This window comes from Ambystoma mexicanum, chromosome 6p, assembly GCF_040938575.1.
Source record: "Ambystoma mexicanum isolate Mex_15411 chromosome 6p, UKY_AmexF1_1, whole genome shotgun sequence".
Classification (NCBI taxonomy): domain Eukaryota; kingdom Metazoa; phylum Chordata; class Amphibia; order Caudata; family Ambystomatidae; genus Ambystoma; species Ambystoma mexicanum.
Genome location: NC_090935.1, coordinates 1,169,445,821 through 1,169,471,864, shown reverse-complemented (window position 1 = coordinate 1,169,471,864; position 26,044 = coordinate 1,169,445,821). Strand labels below are relative to the sequence as shown.

The window sequence follows — 26,044 nt, the reverse complement described above, 5'->3', positions numbered from 1 at the left end:
TAATTGGTTCTCTGTAGCATGTCTCCTAATGGTGCAGGGGTCAGCACTGTTATTCCATTCCTTCCTTTCTATTGCCCAGATAGAGGCTACATTGAGGCAGTTCTCTGGAGGTACTGTTGAGATCATCTTGGTCAGCAGGGGGCCCTGATTTGATGAAAGCCTGTAAGATACTTTGTGGTGCATTAAATAGAGTGTACATTTTCACCAATTGAATTAATTGTTATTGGCTTCAGGGATTGATTCAGTTTTCTATCTAAAACATGAACAAACACCAAGCCATATATTGGGCTAGGCCAAAAGGTATGTACCTCGACTTATGTCTTATTACAGTGAATTCCCATCTGAGCCCACCACACATAAGAGGATACTTTGGTAGCTGTGGCAATAGAGCCTGCACTAAAAAAGAATAGCCCCCTCCACCACCAGATCATCAGCATTATTCCTGTTGAAAGCCTTCTTCGGGTGAACAACCTGTACCAAAAAAAGAAGTTGAGAATATGTCCTATGCTGACAAAACAATCCAGATTCGGAGAGGCTGGCCGGTACTTGATCTTAAGGGCAGGCAGTGATCAAAACTCTGTGGAGTCTTGCTTTCAAGACCATTTATTCATTACTCAAAACCAACACTGATCCTACAGCTAAAGGGTCATCGATGCACTGGAAGGGGAAATCTGAAGTACAGAACCAGGAGCAGAATGTATGGAAAAGTTGCATGCTATTAACCTCGGGTCTGGTGAAAATATGCCAACTACCCACTCGCATTGAACACATTACTTGTTTACTGCAACATTAAAAGGGATTTGAAGCAGCAAAAGTGAATACATGTCGCTTCAATCAGAATCTTTAAGATGCAGACACTGCCCAGTTTATTTTGGTGCAGCCATGGTTGAAACAGCGACTATCAAACCCAGCGTGCTACTCGGAACTAGGAGAGATGGAGGAAGGCAGCCCTTATTGTCATCCTGTGCAGGAAGACAAGGTTCTTGTTGACACCCTATGAGAGAGCCACCACAGGTTTGATGTGCTATGAAAGATGGTCCAACAATTGCAGAGTAAACTGGCTATACAAGACCATGATCACCTCCCCTACACTGGTACAGGAAGGGGTTTTACACACACACTCCCACACACACCGTCAGTAGGAGGTCCCAGTCAGACTCAGGTAAGGATTTGTTGCACCTTAGTAGCTGATCTCATTGGAGTAAAGAAGACATTATCTCGGTTTCCTTTGCCCAGACTCAGGGCACACTCACACCCGTATTGTCTATATTGTCTATAATTTCAGAACACAGATCCCGAACGACAGCCTTAACTTTCAAAATTCGAACATTTTAGAGAGAGAGATGCAATAAATTTGCCATTGCTGGTTTACTTCTTGTAGACCGAGGGCGTTTCCTTATTAGGGAAGACATTGGGATTCATGTTTACATGTCCTACAGTTCTTAGTTTTTCATTGGCTCACAAGGGAATATCTGTGGTAGATAGTACAGGGGGTACTGCTCCCAAAGAAAACGGTCTCCCTGCAGAATCTTTTAACTAACAGATCATGCACATAGACAGAATCCAATGTTTACAAGTCTGAGTGCCACTGGGGGATGCACTGAGCCCCAATGTGCAGAGAGAAGTACGAGACCTCGATCAGCACAGGGAAGAGCAAAATGTGCATGTGGTGCTGCGGTGGGGGTAGCCACAGAGGGGGCGTGGCATTTCTATTAGGTAAGAAAACACAGAAATCCTTACTTTTGTGGCAACACATGAAGCAGACTTCCAAAGATTCCAGGGCTCACAGAAGGATTTGAATAAGGGATTTGTGGCTTGACACAGACGCCACGCCACAAGCACACAAAACAAGTCAGGCCAAAGGAACTTCTGTAAACTTTTGGTTTCTCACCAAGCATGGGACACGGGGCTCAAGTCGAGGGTATTTATAAAAGGAAAATGCCATTCGTCCTGTTGGATTTGGGCGGTTATGCAAAGCCAATTTAATGAGATGTGAATATTTCAGCATATTATGCTAATTTCTGACGACATCACATCTCATTGCGTGTGTTGATTAGTCCCCCCAGCTTAATTTTTAGGACTTGACCCCTGAATTGGGGCAGCTAGATATGTTTGGCATGTTCTTCTTTTGGGTATGAGCAGCAGATGGAGGCATCTCTTTGCACATGTTCCAGAATGTACCGCTGGCTGCTCCTAGCCTGTGAGATGACAGCCCGGGAATTCTGCTGGGAACACGCAAGGCCGAGAGGAACACTCTGCGGCTGGCCCATGCTACTCCGGCAGCCTGCACTGGAGTCCCCTTCCGTCTTGCTGGTGGCTTCAGTTCCCTTGTTCCATATGTATGCCCTCATTCTCCTCCAACACCCAGCCACGAGGCGGGCTTTGTAAATGTAGAGGGGATGACTTAGTTTTGTCCTGGTGAAGCTTTAGAGAAATACATTATCTTCACAATTAATAACCCCAGACCTCTTAGCTTTTCCAGTGCTTGCTCATATAGCTAAAAGTCATATGTTATTGGTCCAGGACAAAAATCTACCTTTTATTTCTTGTTGGTTCGGAGAGGTAGGGCCCCACTAAAAATTCGAATGCGCATGTCCAAATAAGCAGAGAGGTGTATGACTAATATGAGCCTCTGGTCTTAATGATGAAGTTAACATTTAACATTTGACAGTGACATTTCTATTTGGTAAATGTGTGTTTCCTTTAGATTTCACTCTAATTTTCATTTTTGTCCAGTTTATTCCAGTGATGAATGTGTATGGGACTGAAAACAAAGAAGGTTCCTGATCCAACTAGATATTTAAAAACCATAAGTGCGCATGGACCTTTTACATTGTTTGGTGTAACCAGAATCAGCTTTCTGGTGCCATCCCTTGGCCTTAGCGAGAAAGGCCACATTAGCATTTTGGCTAGCAAATAAAACACATTTGAGCCAGACGTTCCCTTTTCAACGTGGCAATCAGAGCCGGGTCTGCCGCTCAGTGGGCGAATGCACCCACCACAGGGGCATGTGTTTGACCTCATGGTCACAGGTTTAAATGCTGGCAGCTCCACTCAGCCCTCCATCTTCCCGAGGTCGATAAAATGAGTACCATTAAGCTGGGTAACAATAAATATCTGCTATCTGTCAACAGCGCCAAGGTGCCCCTCTGGGGGTGAAGGTGCACTGTACTAATACACCAGTGGCCAGAATACAGAACCTTTGCCCCGGTGCAAGTGCAAAGTTTGCACGGTATTAGCACTAGGGCAAAGTTTGCCCTATTTTTAAAAACACTGGGGCACATAAAAAAATACATTGCACCTCCACAAGTGCAGTGTCGCATATTAAAAGCACCTGGGCTAAAATTACCCTAGTGCTAAAAAGATACATTTCTGATGCATTTTTGCATCAGGGCAAACTCCTTGTGCTAATACCATTCCGTATTAGCACTAGGGCAAACCTTGCCTTGGTGGAAAAATGTAGCGAAAATGCATTTTTTTTGCTCTAGGGCAATTTTTGCCCTGGTGCTTTTAATAGAACAAACTGCGCTTGTCGATGTGCAATGGTTTTTTTAATGTGCCCCAGTGTTTTTAAAAATAGGGCACACGTTGCCCTTGTGCTAACACTGTGCAAACTGTGCACGTGCACTGGTGCAAAGTATCTGTAATCTGGCCCCTGTTATGTTAGAGTATGGAATGGTGAAATAAAAACACATATTACATACATTTGCCACATACGTTATTATCCTTGTTACAGTGCCCAAAAATATCACTAAACAGATTTCAATAGAACTAGTTCACATGCAGTGTCTGCAAAACATTTTTTAAACTGAACGTTTACACAGGGCCTCATTAGAGAAAGCATCTGTATCTTCTGGCAGCTGGTAAGTGTGCCATGCAAATAGTGCTCTGTGCCCTCAAAACATCGGCACACATGCCAAATAGGCACCATGGAGCTGCCAAAGCCCAGACAAAAAATGAATGGGCTTCGGCCAGAATTGTACTGGTCTTAATGTTGGTGGCATTTGCATGGGGCCTTGCGGATCACGCTGAGACCCGCCGTGAAGGCTAAGACATTGGAGGCCCTGAAGTGGGGTCACGTTCGTTTGGTACGTAAAATGCCCATAGGTGACCACTTCGATTTATTCTTAAGTGCAAAAGTTCCCTTCGGCGCACTTTTTATCTTTCCCTCCACGTATTGGAAAAGTTATGTGTAAAACATAGGTAAAATCACCTTTACTCTTCACTGCCACCAAGCTGGTAGAAAAGTGTAAATGCCTCCCACGGACTAGTGATTGTGGAAGGCATTTACAATGATTCCTATGGAGTCCTCTGCTTTCACCAGGTGGTAATGTAAGGCGGATTCCGTAGGAATCCATAGCATTATCGGCAGTGTCAAAATCCATGCTGGTGGAAAGGACAGCACATTTGTCTGGTTGAGCGGGAAATGGAGCACCGTGGCGGACACCAAATGTTTTATCATGGGATTCATATGGGCATTTCTATTTGGCCTACTGAATGAAGTGACAATGGGCAGGATTCTTTCTTTCTTTAGTGCTGGAATTAATCAAACAACGGTGATTATAAATTGTTTAATTTTGTATCGGATGATTTGGGTTGGCTGCTCTGTGAAGGCAGAATTCATTGTCAATCGGTGAGAGAGAGGTTTCTTCCGGCCACATAGACTTCTTTAATATTGCGATCATCGCCTGAAACAAGAGAAAGAGCGAAAAGAGTTGTTGTTCTCTGTTTATCAACATACATATATGATACACCACCTTATGTGCAACTCTACAACAAGATGTCATGGTTATAACAGTTCTGAAGGTCTGACGGTCTCTATTTCAGGTTGAGCGACTATGGCTGTGTTCAGGGAACCTGAACCATTTCAGTGGAAGGTGCACATGCCAACTGAGCTACCCCTTCAAACCGCGTCATATTATGAGTTTCACAAGAAATGTTTTGTACTTCCCATATGGATGCTCTAAGTGCTGCCAATTGCTCTACATTTGCCCAATAGGTCCAAGCCCACAGAAGGTTCTTGATTTGATCCCCTTTTTTGCTATAAGGTAATGTTATCCCCACCAAAAATATCGCCATATATATGGTCATCGGGAGCGGCCATAGGTGATATTTTTAGTGGGGGTAATAATAGGGTTTTTTGGGAGCGGGGGGTTGCGGGGGTGTCCCCCATTCCTTTTAAAATAATACAGGGGTTGCGGGGGTGTCCCCCGCAGGTTCCATGCCTTAATATCACTGCACAAATATAGCGATACTTTTGTATGGCTATATTTTGCGGGATATTTATTAACACATGCAACTCCTTTTTTCTATTAAAAGAATCCAGCAAGACAAGATCAAGAATTCAGGCACTATGCAGATGAATCCTTCAATGGTTCTTTACAGCTATTGATGACCACAGAAGTTAAACACAGCGGTGCAACGCAGCCATATCCGTAGATGCCAGCAAGAACCAAAATCCCTCTTTGTTGAAGTAAATCCTAAACCCAAGAGCTTTCAAACACTGCGAACAATTGGTGTCAATGATATGGCAATAGCACCCAGATTCTGCATGATCTCCATTCAAATCGCAGGACTCAAATCACAGAAACTGATTGATCAGTTGTGTGGAGGTGCTGCAGTGCTGGATGCATGCAATTTGACCACATTTAACAAGACATACCATTGAATCTGTGCTCATTGGTCTCTTCCATCCCAAATCACTACTTTTTCTGTAGATTGCCTATCATGGCCCTAGAATGGTTACCATAGAGTCGGTTGATTTCTGGGCTTAAAGTTTGAGCACTGGCTCTGCTTAAGGATCCTGGTAGAACTGTTACTAACTTATACAGACGGTTGAAAATTGGTCCCTTTGTTATCACTGGACTACACAGAATTGCTGGTCCAGGCTGTATTCATAGAGTAACTACAAACCAGTTGTGAAGTTGAAGTAACAAGGCTTGCCCGCAACTCTTAAATTCGAATGGCAAACATAGGTTTGCCCTCGAAAATAGTCAGTAGAGCAGCCTCTTGCTAAATGCCCAACCCTCCTGACCAGCATTCCTTGGCGAGGCATTTACGCTGCAGTGTAAACTACAAGCTTAAATTCCTGTAGTAGCACCGACAATGTATGGCAGGCAAATCCCTGAAGGTTAAATGGATCAAACGCGGAATAGTCTCCCTAAAAGAATCAGAGAGGCTGATGCTTTTTACTAATTTAAAAACACAAAGGAAAAGCGTTTCTTCTACAAACTGTCCGGCCCGCGGGCGAACGCCTTTGCGCGCAAAGGCTGCCAGCGGGTCGCATAGCAATTGTCCAGTGCTTGAAATCTCCTAAACCTCCACCTGTGTAGCCATAATGGCCAATATTAGGGAACACCGTGGGCAAACTCATAGGAACCCTAAAAAGACCCCACACAACCATGTATCAGCTTGGTCCCCATTCATCCATGACTAAATCCTATACCGGCCATTCACAAACCTAAACCTTTCAAATCATTCTCACTGATGTCACTAGAATGTCTCTGCTGGGGCTTCACAGCAGGAGCATAGTAAACTCTATGTCCTGTAGCTTATTGGGAGTGTGGGGGTGGGAGGTGCATTCTTCGCTTTTGGGGCTTGCGATGCGGTTTCACAATCCCAATAGACTTGCTTTCATTCATTCATCTTCTATCACCAGAGACCAGCTAAGCGCGGGGCTAGGATTCAAACCTATGTTGCTCTGCAGTTGGCTTGCTTCCAAGACAGGCGGTTGCCCCTGAGCTGTCCTCCCGGATCTATCCTCCCGGCCCTGCCCGGATGCGTGCGTCATCTCGTTTTGTGAATCCTCAATAAAATCTTCATTACAAACAGAAAGTGTTTTTTCTGTCGGAGGGGAGCTTATATTTTACTTTACTCTGTCTGCAGTGTTTCTGAAAGTGTTACTGTGACATTTTTGGGGTTTCAATGTTTGTGTCTATTGTTTAGCTTAACTATATGCATATTTGTTATGCCATATTTTTCATTTGTCTATAATGCATTTTAAGTTTTTGTCAATGTTCTGCGGACTGACTTGAATTCCTCTTGTACCGTATTGAGCTTTTTCCAACCACTCATGTGCGCCGGAACATCTCCTGTCAAATACACGTGATCCACAATCCTGGGAATCTACCTGCGTAGGCACCGGCCATGGTGCACCAGGGTATGCCACTCTGACCCTGCATCATCCAATCTGGCCCGATTGCCAGAGAGTGTCAGACTCTCAAATGCCATCTTGCCTGCAGCAGCGTGAGGCCAACCTATGGCACCTATAAAACGATGTCGCTGGACTCTTTGAGGGCTAGTTGGGAGGGGGAATGTATTCTGCTATTCTCCCTTGGTCCATTGTCCTCTCCTTCCAAGAATATCAGCCTTCCTGATCCAATCCACCTGCCAAAGCAGCGTTGGGCTCACGTACAGACTATTTCTACTGCCATGAATTCTAATAGTCTCCAGGAACCCCAGTCCTCTACTCTTCCCAAGCAATAACTGTCAAGTGCATTGAGGTGAATAAGCACATTGTGTGCAGGGTTGGGAAATGCACTCATACTACTCTTACTTGTTGGATCTCTACCCTTCCATGCTGCAGGGTGTTGGGAGACAAATAGTTATTGATGGGGCTTTATGAATCTTAAATACCGAGATCAGGTTTTCTGTGACCTTTGGCTTGCCAGAACCTCTGGACTGCAACTCCCATCAACCCTAACCAGCCTAATCAATGGTGAGTGAACGTGGGAGTGATGGTCCACAACATTTGAAGAGCCACAGGTCGCAGACCCCTAAGATAAACTAAGAAATTAATGCATTTACAGAATGTATTTCAGAGGACATTTTTGAGGCAAGTAACTGTGCTTATAGAATATGCGGCCTTCATTGATTTGGGTTGAATTGGTGGGGTGTGAGAGGAGTCTTCATTCTCGATATTTCTCTTTGGCATTTTTACTTCACTTCTAAAGACTTTCGGAGAGGTCTCGTGTTTCCACGAAGTAAATTACTATGTGGAAATTTACTTCGTGAAATTACATCAACAATTTACTTTGAAATGTATTGTTTTGTTGGTTAAGGGGCTAAAGGTGGTGGGCAGGGGTTTGGGGCAAGTGTTATAGTGAAGGGGATTTGTGGGGACCACCCACACAAAAAAAAACGTCGAAGTAATTTCCAGAAAGTAAATTCCTGGAAAAGACATGGAACCGATTACAGAGACTCATCCATCCATCTGAAGTCGATGGACGCCCCTCCATAACTAGCATTGAGAATTGTGACTGGCTTTAATGGGTTCAGGCCTCGGCTCTGCCAATCCAACATTGTTATCAGAGCTTTATAGAGCAAGGGACGGTTCATTATTGCTGTGAAAGGACCCCTCTCGAGGTGCCAGGCTAGTAGCAAATAGTAGTAACATCTATGTAGGTTCTGGAATTGTGCTAGTAACGGAATTGCAAGTAAACAGACAAAAGGTGTTAGCAATTAAAATGTGGTTTTATTTTGGTGTATTTAAGTAACAAAGTTGTTTTGATAAGGTTTGCATTTTAATTGTTAGCTTTGTTGAACGGGAATGGTTTTAACATGAGCATGCATTGGGGGTGCTGGAAAAAAAGTTTTCTCTATAAGAAAGTGAAAACAAAACGTACTTTAGCTATCTTTTTGGTGTGTCAAATTGGATGTTTCCTGTCAGGTTAAAGATGCAGCTAAAAAAAGATACTCATAGAGGGAGGGCCCGATTCACAGAAGCGTTTTTATAATGGCACAATTGCATTGAAAAATGGTTTGTGAATCAGGCCATCACAGAGGTCTTTGTTGAAAGAAATATTACTGGGATATAGCATTGGTGTTTCTTAAATACAGATAAAGACTTACTGCTGTTTCCATGTCTGCTTCTATAATCAAAATACAGTCAATTACTTAAGTTATTTGACTGCATCCTGACTGGTTCTGAGGAGGTCCATAATGTCTCCCACGAGAAAATTTGCAATATTTGAATACAACAGAGCCAAAGGAGCTTTTATAGAGCATTCAGTTCTCAAGTAAGTTACTCGCAGGGCCCTAGCTCGCTCCCTCACCTAGCTGGCAAGGACACACTGTTCAAACTGTATCTAGCTCTACTTGAGATCCTACTCTTGCCTTTGAGGTCCGTGTCCTACTGAACAGGAATTCCCTCTATAAACAGTGATTCCCACTAGAAACGGGTGCAAATCCTCTCTACACGGGCGTCACCCTACCACCATCATCTGTCAGACAACACGACTGCAGAACGAAAATGAAACTGGAATGGGGTGGTTGATAGGCCTGGAAAAGATCTACTAGCCATTTGGTTGTAACCCCTTCTATCTGGGGCTACAACCAAAATACCCGGTGCTATAGCCCCCTCAGCCCCTCCTAGTGACGCCTCTGGGTGTGCATATGCTTCCCTGAGCTCAGCCTAAGAGGATGCATTGTCCTTACAGTCATAGCCATCAGCAGAGGATTCTAGCATGTCTTGTGTGCAGACAGACCACTAAGCTGCTTCTTCTTATTTCAACCCTGTGTTTGCAGTCTTGACTTGTGCAGTGGCTGGCAGAGTCCCCTGCTTCCTTTTACACGCTTTTCCATACACTGCCTACTCACCCTCTCTCTTTACTTTACTTTACTTTCGTATTTCTAGCGCACAGACCGATTACCCATAGACTTAAGGGTGTGAAAAATAACAAGAACAAGACGTACAGACAAGAAACCCTTTACTGCGCAGTTTTATTGGTACCTCAGACTAGGTTTTAGCAAAACAGTAATGTTTTTAATTTCTTTTTGAATGCATTCGTTGCTTGGATTTCTCTGATCTCACATGGGAGTTTCTTCCAAGTCAGAGGGGCGGTAATACTGTAGGTGCCCCTATGGGTTTTATTATTTTTGCATTTGCGTGTCATGAGCTGTGTCGTGTTGCTGGATCTGAGCTGTCTTTGGTTTTTCTTTTCCACAATACAGTCTTGCAGGTAGCCTGGCATTTTTCCCAATGTACATTTATGAGTATTCTCATCCCACCCCTTCCTTCTTCATTCTCTTCCGCACCTTCTCCATCTTACGCCCCTTCCACTTCATCTTCCCTTGTGCCACCTCCCATAGGTTCTCCAAGTCCCTCAAGACATGATGGCCATGGCATAAGTGGCATGGAAATGTCTAAATGTCTACATGTATGCGAATATGTGAGTGTGTGACATAGCAGGGGTGAGGGGTGAATAACATGTGCATGTGTGGCCTTCACGTGCATATGTGCATCATATACTGTTTCTGGCCGAAAACAAAGATGCATTTGCATTATATCTCCTTGTGCATGGAGGGTCTAGAATGTGACTTCCCCTCCTCCACATAGTCCTTCTTTAGAATCAATACATACCCAAATACAGGAACTTCTGGATGACATCCTAAAATGATAAAAGACAGACATGGGAATTAGTCATAACACCACAGTCCTAACACTTTGAGACACATTCTGGGGAAATGTATTTGATGCAGGGATCTACTCAGTTTAACACATTCATGACAAACACCTTTAGCACACTGATATAACTTCACTAAGATCTGCTCTTAACTGATATATAGTGTTTGTTGAAAGAAACGTATTATTAATTTTGTGTATCTCATTTATTTTCGTTAAGGGGCTGACAGACAGATTTGCATCAAGGCATGTTTTCTGATATAGATCTTAGTTTCTTGGATTTCTTTTTTTTAAATAAAATCTGAGTTTTGAAGGTGCTGTTATATATTTGGCTCGAGCACGTTGGCCCCTTAGCTGAGCAGCTCCTGAGTATAATGTTGGATAAAACAGAAGTGTTTGTAAGGACCAGTATGCCCCCCCACCCCCCATGTGTAAAAAAAGGGATTTTTATAACGAATGCATGGAGATACAACTGCTAGGCTAGGCAACTGCTAGGCGAATAGCATACAACCAACACGTTATACATAATCATAATCACCCATATGCAGTCGCTCGGAAGGAACAAATGAGTTATAATTTAGCTTAAGGTCAGTTAGTTTATTGTTTTCATAAACTGTTACCAAATACTACCTATTATCTGAGTACCTGTATCTTTCAAATATTCACATTCAAATCATGTGAGGGGTGGTACTTGGCATCCTATATATCCATTATTACCATAAATCGTATGCCGCCATGATAGAATGGTTTTGGCTAAATGGGTTTGAAGCCCAAATAGTAATAGTCAAGGAACAGATTGTGGATATTAATCCCGAATCAGAGGAACTAAAACTAAAAATCATAAAACTCTGAATGAAATTTTACATCGATATCATCATGAGGGCAAACTAAAGAAAACCAGAAACTTTTTCAGAGATGAACATGATTATAGATATGCCAGGGTATACACCTATCAAATTAAATACTGCGATAATATAAGATCTACCGATTCCCGAGATAGCACAGAAAATACATCGCCGGCTAGTTCCGAGACTGACAATGAGATTGACAGACCTAGCACTGCACGAGAAACAGATACCAACGCTCCCAGTAGTAGTGGAGGGATTCTGACTAAAAAGGAAACCTTTTTAGATCAGATCAAAAGATTTAAATCAGGCAATCGACAGGATATACCCAAACAGGTACGTTTCACAGAACCCCCCCCCAAATATATCAGGACAACTGAAGCAAACCAAGAGGCAGTAGGGGAGAGGTGGAGGGAGACGAAGAAGGAGCACAACCTCAACGGGTAAGAACCCGATCAGATCACAGGACACAAAAAATATTACAGCAAACAACAATTATGACTGAGGAACACACACCTGACATAAACTTAGTTACCAACCTACCACACAGGTCCTTGGATCCTTATGAAATTAGCATTTTAAATAAGGGCCTCTCATTTGCACCTACCATAAGAATAGACTATTTAGAAACAGAAATTGATCTCTCTAAATGTATACATGAATTAAAACTCACAAATTATTTTCATTATAAGGTACGTACACAGGAAGAACATGGTGAAAACATAGCGCCCATTCATGGGAGCATCTTGCCATGAGCCTGTGAGGGGTTCCATTCAATCTTGTTTGGCTGGGCCTTTACACATGGCTGCCGCAAGACTGCTTACACTGAGGACTTTGATCCATCCTGTCCGGGAGCCCGCCTATGCTGAATGCAGATTGGCTGAGGCTCTTTGATAATCATTGTGGGCCCGGGAGCTGGCAGGACCAGCTTTAAGGGCCGGTATTTACCCTGTCTGGGCCTGTCTGCCACAGAGACACCCCATCTGTCTCTATCTGCTCCGCTATTGCTGTCCTTACCTCTCTGCACTATACGGTCATGTCGAGTTGCTGCTTTGGCTTCACCTCCTCAGTATGGCGGTCTTGATCCCCCTCCTTTCATTGCCTGTATTTCTCTCATTATCCGCCTTCATTCTCACTACACTTAGCGTGTTGCCTTCATGTCATCTGTAATCTTATCTGTACTCTGTCCCCGTAACCTCACTTTCACCTCTTCAATCGTTCTCTTCATCTGTAACCCTTGTTTCTGCCGGCCGCCTTCCCATATAGTGGGTTGTGTTTTCCTTCATATTTTAGCTCTCTCCTGCTATCCCCATCCTCCCCTCTTCACTTCTCCCCTCTAGGTGTGGCTGGGGCATCTGCAGGCTTCTGGGGATGCAGTGCTCCTTCTCACGAACCTGCCCTTGCCTGCTCGCCTGTCCTGGCCACTTCTACCGGCTATTCACGATCTATTAAACATGACCGTTCTTACTGATTTCCCTTCCTACTCATTGTGCTTCTCTCTCACATGCCTTGGACTCACTGCCTCCCTTTTCCTTCTATCAACCAATGCTGTTTTGCACCCTGATGTGCCCCTTTAAATTTGAGTTGTAACCATTGCTCTGACTTGTTGTATATCTTGTGCTATTCTTCATTTTGCCTACCTGCCCCACTGGTTTATCATTCGCAGCCTGGGCTTTTCTTGCATTTTACCCACCTGCTCCCTCCGGACTGCAATCTTTCTGCCCTGTGCTGTGTTTTTGTACTTGCCTACCTGCACCCTTGGATTGACTTTCTTCACCCCCTTGCTGTGTTTTGCATCTACCTACACGCAACCACTGATTGACTCTGAAACCTCGCTGTGTTTTGCATTTGCCTACCCGCAACCACTGATTGACTCTGAAACCTCGCTGTGTTTTGCATTTACCTACCCGCAACCACTGATTGACTCTGAAACCTCGCTGTGTTTTGCATCTGCCTACCCGCAACCACTGATTGACTCTGAAACCTCGCTGTGTTTTGCATTTGCCTACCCACAACCACTGATTGACTCTGAAACCTCGCTGTGTTTTGCATTTACCTACCCGCAACCACTGATTGACTCTGAAACCTCGCTGTGTTTTGCATTTACCTACCCGCAACCACTGATTCCAACCATGTACCTGCATTGTGATGTAGCCACCTTCACCATGAGGTTTAGCTTTTCCATGTGGCATTTGACCTACCTAGTACCTGCACTTTCTTAACTTGTTTTGTATTTATGTACCTCTCTCCTGTTCCCCTCCTGCACTTTCCTTCCTCCCCCGTCCCCCTCATTCTTGTTCAAGCACTTGCATGAACTAAATCACCTTGCGGCCTAGTAGGAATACTTTTTATTTTTTTCATCCCTTCCTACCTTTCATGAACTCTCCCTTCTCCCAGCTCTCATGCTATAGCACCTGCACGTTCTGAATGTTTCAAGACCTTCTAAGAACGTTCTGCTTTTGTTTTATACCTTGCTCCTCATCCCTATACACTCCTGTCTTGATGTGCCTCGAAACACCATTTTTGCTGTATATTACGCATTACAAATAACCAAGAAATAAATAACTACATTACATTTACAGTACAGGACATTTCTATCTATGGATAATGAGAACCAGTACGTGGTGCACAGATAATAGAGGATTTAGGAATTATGTCTGACACATTAGCAGATTCCATCCTTAAAGCCAAATCCCAATTTATACCGCTTACTTCACTAGAGAGTAATATAGAAACATTTCATAAAGTGGTGCTTTGTGATTTACATAAATATTTGGATAAAATTACACAAAGAGGTCAACTACTACCATTTAATAATCTCACCAGACAGGAATGGAGAGCCTTGGACTTGCTTACTCAAGATGAGCCCATTACCATAAAGGAAGATGATAAGGGTGGCAATATTGTCATCCTTGACAGACAAGATAAAATCACAATGGGATTAAGACACCTGGAGACACCAGGGGGTTACATCACACTTAGACAAAATCCGACGTTGACAATTTTGAATGAGTACAATCAAATCATTATTAAATGGTACCGTAAGGATAGGACTTATGTACACTTTGAGGCTCCAACACTGCCAATAATATAGTTTCTCCCCAAGAGCTACAAAACATTCTGTCGAACTAGATATTAAATTATGCCTCCTATTATAACGATTTGTATGTATATTGGCCTACGCCAAGTTGCTTAAAATTGTACGCGAATAACTCTCTACGGCAAGGTCTTGACCTTAGAAATTGATGTAAGCCGCCATCTTGAATCAAGCCTCCATTTTAGGTTAGAACTGCCATTTTGGTGTTTTTGTACAAAGTCACCCTGTAATCTAAAATGGCCGTCTCATGTGCCCTTGTTCTTGCCTTAACCACTCCAATCTCTGTAGGAGATTTAATGTCCAACCTGCCTTCAGGCTACATGTTAGGGTCATGTAGACCTTGTCCTTTGTTGACCTCGGGAGCAGGGGATTACTTGAATTAGCAATGTTAAACTACAAGTATACAAGAACAGTAATGCTATCCGAATATAATATGTGAAACATTTGTTTGGTCTGTATTAAAACATCATGTAAAGAGTGTAAATGTTAAATTAAAGCATAATGGAGTGTGTTAGTAAATATATTCAAAAGTAAACCGCATGCCCAAGATATTTAAATTAGGAAAGTGAACCTGGCGCGACCCTAGCCCAGTGTATAATTAACCTGTAAGAGGCTGGACATCATTTTACAAATTGTATAAATGCGTCGATGTCCAGCTAGGAAATTCTGTTCACTGCTCACATTGAACCCTTCTGGTGGTCTCTGTGATGTATTGACGGCCAAATAGCTATTTGTGTACTTTGTTGAATACTGTTCAGCTTTGTAATAAAGATTCTGGGAATCTTTACAAGCCTGTGTCGGTGTATTTTCCTTTGCTTGGTGAAACAGCCGTAATATTGTATTTTTTCTGATTCCACAGATGGCGCCCGAATAGGGACCCTCAAGATTGACTTCGTCTCGTTGAAGGTTGCCTCAGCTATCGGACCCGGATCGGACGGTGCCAACAGAAACGGCCACTCTAGACGAGAAGTGAATTCCTTGACGAAACTGCACGATCCGATCCCTGGACGGTGAGCTGTAGCTCGAGACGACGTCTTGACGAGGGTCCATATATTTGAGGTGGGTAAATTTGCCGAAAATCACCAGACACGTGGGTCCTTAGCATTGTCCTTAGTAACCCGATCGGGCCTCCCAGTCCTTTGGTCAGGTGAATCGTGCCCTGATTCTTAATCTAACCCTGACCATTTGAATTTGAGGCATTGTACTCGCGAGCACAATTATTTAACCAGGTAACACCAGAACTTTGATATGCCTGGGATATTGTCTGCCTTCTTTAGGGCATTATTCCGCAGCGACAATCTTTGGAAGATAGCCGTCCCGCACCACAGGAGGGATCGCCGGCATGTACTATGTACTGTAAGAAAGGCTTTGGTAGTATAGCATTTAATGACATTTGGCACAGACAAACCAGACATAATTCTAATCTTCGGTGGCCAACCAATGGTAGTTTTGAAATCCCTCGTATAGAATATTTAGAGTCTGTATTAGTAAAGAAAAAGGCTAGACCTGCAGCATTTGACGCGTTGCACAGTTGGAAAACAGAAGCTTTGCAGCAACAAAAGAGTAGAGAGAAACACATGTGTAGACATATGACAAGTGTCGAAAAGGCACAGTTATATGATCAAAATAAACAATTGGAGTCAGTTAGGAACACGGACAGGGCGTTTCAATTAGGCATTCAGAAAATCTACTCTTCAAAATATTTTCATACGTCAGATGAATTAATAAACTTTGGCATGAACGAAGGCCCGATGCCTCCGCGCCACCTCTGTACGTCCCTCCTCCTGGCGCTTTGCCCCTTCCTGTTGTAGTTCCCCCTCCTTTAGTTCCTCCGGTCCTCCCTGCTGTTCTTCCTGTTGTTCTTCCAGCCGTCGTCCCTTTGCCTGCCCCTTTGCCTTCACCTGTTGTTATTCAGAATGTGCCTACTCTTCCTCTTGCAAGTGATTCTGCATCGCTTGTAGTAGACCAGGGAGCAAGACCAAGGGTTGTGACTCGTAATACTGTGTCCCCAGACAAAAAGAGTGAATTGACTGCTTGGGCTAAACATTGTATGGAGAAGGGTGAACAAGCTGATGTTTTTTTGCACACTCGAAAATTTAAAAAATATTCCTGAGAAAAATGTTTTTATCGAAGGATTAGGGACTCATTTGAGTATAATGTGGAATAGACTAAATGATGTAGATTTCCCACAAGGGTTACGGGATTTGAATGCCTTAGCGTTGTCCAGAGATACTGCGGAGAAGGTATATGAGCATGTTGAGAGGATTTTTGAGTATAGGAAGGAGTTGGAAGAGTTACAGAATGAGGAAGCAGATGGTGGTAGTTTAGGTATTATGTACTTACAGAAACGGTTTTCTCCTTGTCGAGAATTAAAAGGAGAGGAAGCGCGAATTTGTATAAAAGATGCGATAAGATGGATTTCGGATATGTCGATAACTCCAGATGAAGTATATGACACATATAGTCAGTATACGTTAGAAATGCAAAAGAAAGTGATACAGGTGATGGTAGAGCACCTGCAGAATGAGTGTGTAAGAAGAAAGATTTGTTGTCCCGCAGAATTGTTGAGTGTTTATAAGAGAGCCTTTTCGATTGATACTTCTTCGACTGCCTTAGCGCTTGATTTGGCTCTGTTGCTTAGTAAGCTTTCGGAGCTGCCTACTTCTCAGTTGCCTATGAGAGAGGTCCCTCCGACATTTGTCCCGAAAGTTGAGATTGCGGCCGATGCTGGACGAGTAATAGTCGCCGGAGAAATTCCTGCACATTACGTTTCACAGTTTGTTCACGTCCCGTTTTCAAGACAGGAAGTGAACACCATAAAGCAATCTATTCCCGATATAAGAAAGAATCCGACCGGATTCTAAAAGAAATACAGTCGGTCTTACAGTCGTCGGTATTCACTTTAAGTGATATTGGGCCTCATTAGGACCCAGGCGGTAAGGGGTTTACGGCGGCGTAAACCGCGCCGACCCTTACCGCCTGATTCCGAGGTCCCTTAGCGCCATGGAGGTTTTAACACCTGCTTTTAGCAGGTGTTAAAATCCATGGCGCTAAGGGACCTTGTTGTTAATTACGCCACCGTAATTTACGGTGGCGTAATTAACGCCTTCCCCACTCCCATTATGCCCTATGGGGCAAAAATGGGAATGGGGAAGGGTAAATGGGTTAATGGGGACTTACCGCCCCACTCACCTCGGAATGGGGCGGTAAGTCCGCCAACCACCATGGCGTAAACGTAGTTTACGCCATGGTGGTAAAGGTACGACCCAGGCGGTAACTTACCGCCTGGGTCGTAATGAGGCCCATTGACTTATTATTTCCCGTACTCCTGCCAGTTGATTTGTGGAAACAGATTATGACTATAGATAACATACATGGGTTGGGAGAAACATGGGATAACATGGTTAGGCTAGACAGAGAAAGACCAGCTGGCGAACAACCACCTCAAGTGATATTAACCTTGCCTGATAGAATTATTGTAAAATTGAAAACTATGGTTCCAGAAAAAAGAATCATTTGGGACAAGCTTACGGCCTGTGTCCAAGGAAAGTCTGAGGGTGCTACCGATTTCTTCAATTGGTTCGAGCAGGTATTCTCAGATTTCAGTGGACAAGACTTAGGCACAGAGTGAGGGAAAAGGTTGTTTGTCGACAAATTTGTACGTGGATTGCTGCCTGACATCCAGTTACAGATTATGTCTTCTGAAAGCGCTTGGCAGGCGAAGTCTCAATCAGAAGTACTGCATATGGCTCAGTACTATGAAAATCATGTAAATACTGAAAAGGAAAAACTTGAGAAAAAAAAGGGTGACCTGAAAAATAAAGTTTTATTACAGCAGATTGTTAGAAACCCTAGAGGGGGTAATCAATTTAGAGGTCAGTACATTCCACAGGGAAGTGCGCCCTTGGCTCCAGTAACCATTAACCAGTGTGCCTATTGCCGGCAGGAAGGCCACTGGCGCGCCCAATGTCCGACCTTACAGCAAAGGTCATTTGGGAACATGGGTAGACGATCCAGAGGTCGCCCAGGAGCAGGGGGCCCTGGCAGAGGTCAGTTTACACCAGAATCACAGCAACCTCCTTCACAAGATAAGCAAGTTTCGAATGTGGATAATAGAAACATTTTTGATCACCCTTCTGCCGCGTACCTCTCTGAAGAGCTTCCTTTTGATAATATTCTGTTTCGCTAGGCCCCAAGCAGGATTTGGAACCTACGCCTATTCCCGTTCATCAGAAAGGCCCCTACGTTGAGATGGCGGTAGGGAATAGGAAGCATCTATTTTTAGTAGATACGGGAGCACAGAAATGTTCCATTGATCATTCACGGGTTCCAAATATTCCCCTGTCAGGGCAATCCAACGTTTCCGTAGGGTTTTCAGGCACACCTGTAGTTTGTCCGGTCTCTTTGCCAGTACCGATAACACTGGGTCCCTTCACGGAACAGTGTCCATTTCTGGTTACCACAAACTGTGGGGAGAACTTGCTGGGGCTAAATTTGTTGAAGGCATTGCATGCAGTAATACATTGTTCTCCGGACGGAATTCGGCTAACAATTTCACCTCAGCAATCACTCGCCTCTCGGTTTTTGACTCGACCTTTACCGCCAGAATCTAGTAATGTTCCAGAATGCTTATGGGCAATTGATGATAATGATGTGGGCATTCTTCAAATTGAACCTGTTAAAATTATTTTGAAACATGGAGTAAAATTGCCTTGCATCCCGCAATATAAGATCTCAGTTGAAGGCGAACAGGCTTTGAAATGTATAGTTTCCTGATTTTGTACACCGTGGAGTAATTGAGGAGATTACGGGTAGCATATGTAACAGCCCCATTTTGCCAGTATACAAGAAAGGTGATAATGCGATTCCCTTTTGTTTTATAATTGATTTACGCACTATTAACAAAATTGTGGCTCCTCAATTTCCTATCGTACCTGATGATACAATGATACTAACCATGATTCCGGCTTCTGCCACTCATTTTAGCGTTGTTGATCTTAAAAACACGTTTTTCAGTATTCCCATACACAAGGATAGCAGGTATTTGTTTGCGTTTACCCTAGGTGGGCGCTCGTTTACATTCACTCGTGCACCACAAGGGTACACTGAGAGTCCAAGTAATTATAGTAGGGCATTGAAAGAGCAGCTCGATACCCTCGAGTTGCCTACTACTTGCACAGTATGTAGATGACCTCCTCTTGGCTGCTGATTCTGAGAGCACCTGTAAAGAAGGCACCGTGTTGTTGCTTTGTCATCTAGCAAAACATGGCCACAAAGCTTCACTTAAAAAATTCCAATATTGTTGTCAGTAGGTCGGCTATTTAGGCTATCTCCTGTCAAAGGAGGGAAGATGGTTGACACCTGAATGAATAAAGACCATTTCTGGCAAGTCTGTCCCAAATATGCAAAAGGAAGTTAGAGCCTTGATAGGAATGGCTTCTTATTGTAGATTGTGGATCCCTAACTTTTCGTTAACGATTAAACCAATGCTGGCTTTGACAAAGAAGGGCATTTCTTTGCCATTGCCATGGACTTTGGAACACCAGACAGCATTTCATTTGCTCAAATCCACGCTGTGTTCAGCGCCGGTTTTAGGAACTCCGAATTATGACAAGGCCTTTGTATTGTTTGTGCATGAACGTGATGGATGTGCTTTGGCTGTGTTAACGCAGGAACATGGAGGGAAGAATAGGCCGTGCGGCTACTATTCCTCCGCCCTTGATCCTGTAGCATGCACTTTGCCAAGATGTTTGCGCGCTGTTGCTGCTGCTGCTGCGTCTGTAAAACAGAGTGAGGGAATGGTCCTGGGTCATGCGTTAACCCTAATGGTACCTCACTCTGTAGCTATTCTATTAAATAGAACTCAAACGCAACACCTCACTTCTGCATGATTGACAAGATATGAACTAATCTTGTTTGAACCCCACATTAAAATTCAGAGGTGTTGTGTATTAAATCCGGCTGAACTTTTACCTGTCTCGCAAGATACTGTTGATGGTGACAATACGTCACACGATTGCCTTTATATGACAGAACAAGAGACTAAAGGCAGAATCGATCTGAAAGACACACCTTTGAATAGCCCACAAGGAGAGCTATTTTGTGATGGCTCTTGTTTTAAACTTCCAGACGGTACATCCACGGCTGCTTATGCTGTTACTACTTTAAGCACGGTTGTGGAAACTAAAAGAATTATGCATAACTCTGCACAGGCTGCAGAAATTGTAGCGTTAACTCAAGCTTGTGAACTTTCTGAAGGGCTTACAGTGAATATATATACTGATAGTCAGTATGCCTTTGGGGTGGCCCACAATTTCGGTAGACTTTGGAAAGAACGAGGTTTCTTGACCTTGCACGGAATGAAAATCCAGCATGGCACTTTAATAGTGCGATTACTTTCAGCACTTGCACTCCCTGTTCAGTTAGCTATCATAAAATGTTCAGCACATCAAAAGGTTACAGATGATGTAGGAAAAGGGAATGCTTTTGCCGATCAGATAGCTAAACAGACTGCCACTGATTTCAGTTCAGAAATGTATCCTGTAAAAGAAATTGTAAATGTTTGCACTTTGGGTGAAAGTATCGATGCTGTTAAAGATATTCAAGCAAATACTACCATAGAGGAAACTAAGAGATGGATCGAGGGTGCAGGGAGATTGGATGACGATGGGTGTTGGGTAGACAATATTGAAGGGAAATGTTTACTCCCTGACGCCTACATTACAATGATGGTTATTATGGCTCATGGTCCGACACATGTTTGTGCGCGAAAATTGACAAAAATGCTACACAGTGTATGGGCCAATGATAAGATTTTCAAAACTGCGGAGCGTTTTGTCCAGAACTGCATGGTTTGCTTGCAGCACAATGTAGGAAAAGGTACCTCTACTCCTAGAGGAAGTTTCGCTCCACCTTCTGTCCCGTTTGAGGTTATTCACTTTGATTTTATTGAAATGGAACGGTGTAACAATCTTAAATATGTATTGGTTGTTATTTGTGCCTTTAGTAAGTGGGTTGAGGCCTCCCGGTTAGAGATGCAACGGCCATAACCACGGCAAAAACTCTGTTGAAAGAGTTTTTTCCTAGGTTCGGGCTGCCGAGAGTCATCTGGTCAGATAATGGGCCACACTTTATTGCCACTGTAATCCTACAAATTTGCAAAGGATTACAGATTGACAAGCGGTTCCATTCAGATAGACATGCCCAAAGTGCCGGATTAGTGGAAAGGCACAACGGCATTATAAAGAACAAACTCGCTAAGACGTGTGCTGGCAACAAGCTAAAATGGCCGGACGCCTTACGGATCGTGTTACTGTCGATGAGAACAACCCCTCAATCTAAGACTGGGCTCTCTCCCTTTGAGGTGGTAATGGGGAGACCTGCTAATATTTGGGGTATGCCAAAAAGTCGCTCATTACGGGATATAGAAAATGTGCTTCTTTCGGATTACTGTAACCAGTTGACTAAAAATCTGTTTTTAATTTATCACCAGGTGCGAGAGGCATTACCTGTGCGCTACGAGGGTCCTGGTCACAGTTTACGACCGGGGGACTGGATCCTCACGAAGGTTTTTGAGAGGTCGTCTTGCCTTGCACCTCGGTGGAGGGGTCCCTACCAAGTCCTGCTAGTCACCCAGACTGCCGTGCGGGTAGCAGGTCGTAAACACTGGATCCATGCGACGCACACCAAACAGATCCCACAGCCCGTGCCATACGATACAGAAGACACAGAATCCCTTCCTACTGCTGTAACTAGCGTGCCTGAAACAGCAACAACCAACAAGGGAGAATCGGAGATCGCTTCAGAATCCGCAAGGCCAGACAAAACGGCCATCTTGGCTCCGCACTCCCCAACAGTGGAACTTCCGGATCAATCCTTTTCTGATCCCATTTCCGTCCATTCGCCACTTCCAGGAGGAAGTGACGACACTTTGTTCTCACCAGAAACTGCAAAATATAATTTGTGCCCAAGGAAGTAAATGTACAGCATGGTCTGACTGTGCGATTGAGAAAATCATTTGAGGGCTTGCCTTTATGGCCCGACTGTGCGGGAAGATTCTGTTGGCTAATGGTTGTGGGAAAGACATTAAGAAGACGCGCGACTGGAGTCGCCAGCAAATGAATAATTGGTGTTTTTTCGGTTGAAGGCGACAATGCCTGCACCCGCTACCGCTCGTACAGAACTTTTAGATAAACATTTGACTAGCAGAGACAATGATCAAGCATGTAAGGGGACCCCCAAAGTATATTGTTGCCTTTTTGTGATAATTACTGGCTTTTTAGTAACTGTTGGGTTTGGGTTATAGTATCTGGAGGAAGCATATCCGTTAGAGGACTTTTTACCTATTGAAATGTATCTGTTATTCCCACTCCTTCTGTGCAATTGCATACTTTGTCACCTAGGGATTCTTTGCATAGACGGAACTATCAGAATAATACCCTTTTGTTAATAATTAATGCCACTCATGCAATTTTTAATAAGACCAATTGCTGGATCTGTACACATCTACCGCAACATGGGGATAAGGGTCTAGGTTGGTATATTTATCCCTTACCTTTGACAACTGCCTTTTACGCTTCCCTTAGAGCACTATTTTTTGGTCGATGGAATGACAGCATCTCAGGGAACTTTGATGGTACAAATTTAAATAGTTTTGAAAAGAATGTTTTGATGCCCCTGGGATGCTCGCTTTTTGCAAATAGAAGTAAGCCAAATGTTGCTTCTGTTAGGCCCTCTGATAGAGTTTCTCATCCCTTTCAGTCTTTAATCTCTTTCAAAATGGCTCCTATTGGCAATAAGGATGCCACACCTCCATTTTATTCTGTTAATCATAGCCCAGTTTCAGTATCCTTCTGCACACAGAGGAATGAAACACGGTTAACGGGTAATTTTAGAAAGTGCGCCAATGTTGCGAATTTGACTAGTGAAAACAGACCTCTGTACGTAGGCGAACCTGTCTATTTTGTTTGCGGTAATGTGGCATTTCCATGGTTGCCCAGGGATTGACAAGGAACCTGTTATTTAGGGATTCTATTACCTGGGGTATTTATTGCCAGTACTGTAGAAATTTCGAAGACTCTTCCACGACGAGGTGTAAAAGGGGATACTCCAGCGCAAACTCTAGGAGATATTATGAAATCCTTTGTGCCATTTTTTGGGCAAATTACGAATTCAGAAGATATCAGGGGACTAGCGAGAGTATTGGAGAGAACCATCAACCGGACCACTGACATACTCTATAATATGAGGTTAGAGCAGAGAGCGATAAGATTAGTGGCTCTTCAGAACCGGATGGCATTAGATGTCATCCTGGCAGAGCGAGGAGGAGTATGTAAATTAGTGGGGTCCGCTTGCTGCGTTTACATACCAGACTCCTCTCCGACGATCTTTAGGGCTATCCAAAATCTACATGTTCTTAGTTCAGAAGAACATGTTCCTGAGGGAAACTGGGAACTTGGTACATGGTTTTGGGACCTCCTACGGTCATGGGGATGGAAGTAGTTTTCGGCCCTGCTGATTAGAAGTTTACTGTTTCTTTGTTGATGTATACAGTGTCTCCCTGGTATCCCTGGTATATGCTCAGTGTTAGGGGGATGTTGCGTGCAAGCAACAAGTGTATTAGGGTATAAAATATACGCCCCAAAGGTGGTTTCCAAAGAGTATGTATTGAAAGAAACTCTGGTGTCAGATCTAATGGCAATAGATATGTCCGACAATGATTCGGGGTGTATGGACGATGACGTATGGAGTCACTTGCAAACAGATCAGAAGTAGTGTTAGCACTTGGCATAGGCCAAAAGGAGGGTTTGTCGAACTGGATATTAAATTATGCCTCCTATTATAACGATTTGTATGTATCTTGGCCTACACCAAGTTGCTTAAAATTGTACGCGAATAACTCTCTACGGCAAGGTCTTGACCTTAGAATTTGATGTAAGCCGCCATCTTGAATCAAGCCTATATTTTAAGTTAGAACCGCCATTTTGGGGTTTTTGTACAAAGTCACCCTGTAATCTAAAATGGGCGTCTCATGTGCCCTTGTTCTTGCCTTAACCTCTCCAACCTCTGTAGGAGAGTTAATGTCCAACCTGCCTTCAGGCTACTTGTTAGGGTCATGTAGACCTTGTCCTTTGTTGACCTCGGGAGCAGGGGATTACTTGAATTAGCAATGTTAAACTACAAGTATACAAGAACAGTAATGCTATCCGAATATAATATGTGAAACTTTTGTTTGGTCTGTATTAACCCTTTAAATGCCAGCGACAAGCCGGCTCGTCGGTAAAAACCGCTCCAGGTTGCCACCGACGAGCCGGCTCGTCGGTGGCACTTAAGGGGTTAATGAGGGGGGAAATGCTGGCGGGTTTGGGCGGTGAATACCGCGATTTTAAAAAAAATCCAATGGCACTGGGGGGGAACCTCAATGGCACTTAAGAGGTTAAAACATCATGTAAAGAGTGTAAATGTTAAATTAAAAATAATGGAGTGTGTTAGTAAATATATTCAAAAGTAAACCGCATCGGGAGATATGTAAATTAGGAAAGTGAACCTGGCGCGACCCTAGCCCAGTGTATAATTAACCTGTAAGAGGCTGGACATCATTTTACAAATTGTATAAATGCGTCGATGTCCAGCTAGGAAATTCTGTTCACTGCTCACATTGAACCCTGCTGGTGGTCTCTGTGATGTATTGACGGCCAAATAGCTATTTGTGTACTTTGTTGAATACTGTTCAGCTTTGTAATAAAAATTCTGGGAATCTTTACAAGCCCATGTCAGTGTATTTTCCTTTGCTTGGTGAAACAGCCGTAATATTGTATTTTTTCTGATTCCACAGATGGCGCCCGAATAGGGACCCTCAAGATTGACTTCGTCTCGTTGAAGGTTGGCTCGGTTATCGGACCGGGATCGGACCGTGGCAACAGAAACGGCCACTCTAGATGAGAAGTGAATTCCTCGACGAAACTGCACGATCCGATCCCTGGACGGTGAGCTGTAGCCCGAGACGACGTCTTGACAAGGGTCCATATATTTGAGGTGGGTAAATTTGCCGAAAATCACCAGACACGTGGGTCCTTAGCATTGTAACCGATCGGGCCTCCCAGTCCTTTGGTCAGGTGAATCGTGCCCCGATTCTTAATCTAACCCTGACAATTTGAATTTGGAGCATTGTACTCGCGAGCACAATTATTTAACCAGGTAACACCAGAACTTTGATATGCCTGGGAAATTGTCTGCCTGCTTTAGGGCATTATTCCGCAGCGACAGACAATCTTTGGAAGATAGCTGTCCCGCACCACAGGAGGGGTCGCCGGCATGTACTATGTACTGTAAGAAAGGCTTTGGTAGTATAGCATTTAATGACATTTGGCACAGACAAGCCAGACATAATTCTAATCTTCGGTGGCCAACCAATGGTAGTTTTGAAATCCCTCGTATAGAATATTTAGAGTCGGTATTAGTAAAGAAAAGGCTAGACCTGCAGCATTTGACGCGTTGCACAGTTGGAAAACAGAAGCTTTGCAGCAACAAAAGAGTAGAGAGAAACACATGCGTAGACATATGACAAGTGTCAAAAGGCACGATTATATGATCAAAATAAACAATTGGAGTCAGTTAGGAACACAGACAGGGCGTTTCAATTAGGCATTCAGAAAATCTACTCTTCAAAAGATTTTCATACGTCAGATGAATTGATTAATA

The 26,044-nt window shown here is 43.6% G+C and overlaps 1 protein-coding gene across 2 annotated transcripts in view; it reads right to left on the bottom strand.

Moving 5' to 3' along the window:
• Positions 1–4,556: 4,556 nt before the first annotated feature.
• Positions 4,557–26,044, bottom strand: part of LOC138510274 (guanine deaminase-like) — a 616,035-nt gene continuing 594,547 nt past the window's right edge. For both annotated transcript variants that reach the window (XM_069625806.1, XM_069625807.1), the window contains 2 exons: positions 10,361–10,388; positions 4,557–4,688 (listed from right to left, as the gene is read on the bottom strand). In XM_069625806.1, coding sequence (XP_069481907.1) covers positions 4,627–4,688; positions 10,361–10,388 — 90 coding nt within the window. In that variant the 3' untranslated portion in view covers positions 4,557–4,626. The remainder of the gene's footprint in view (positions 4,689–10,360; positions 10,389–26,044) is intronic.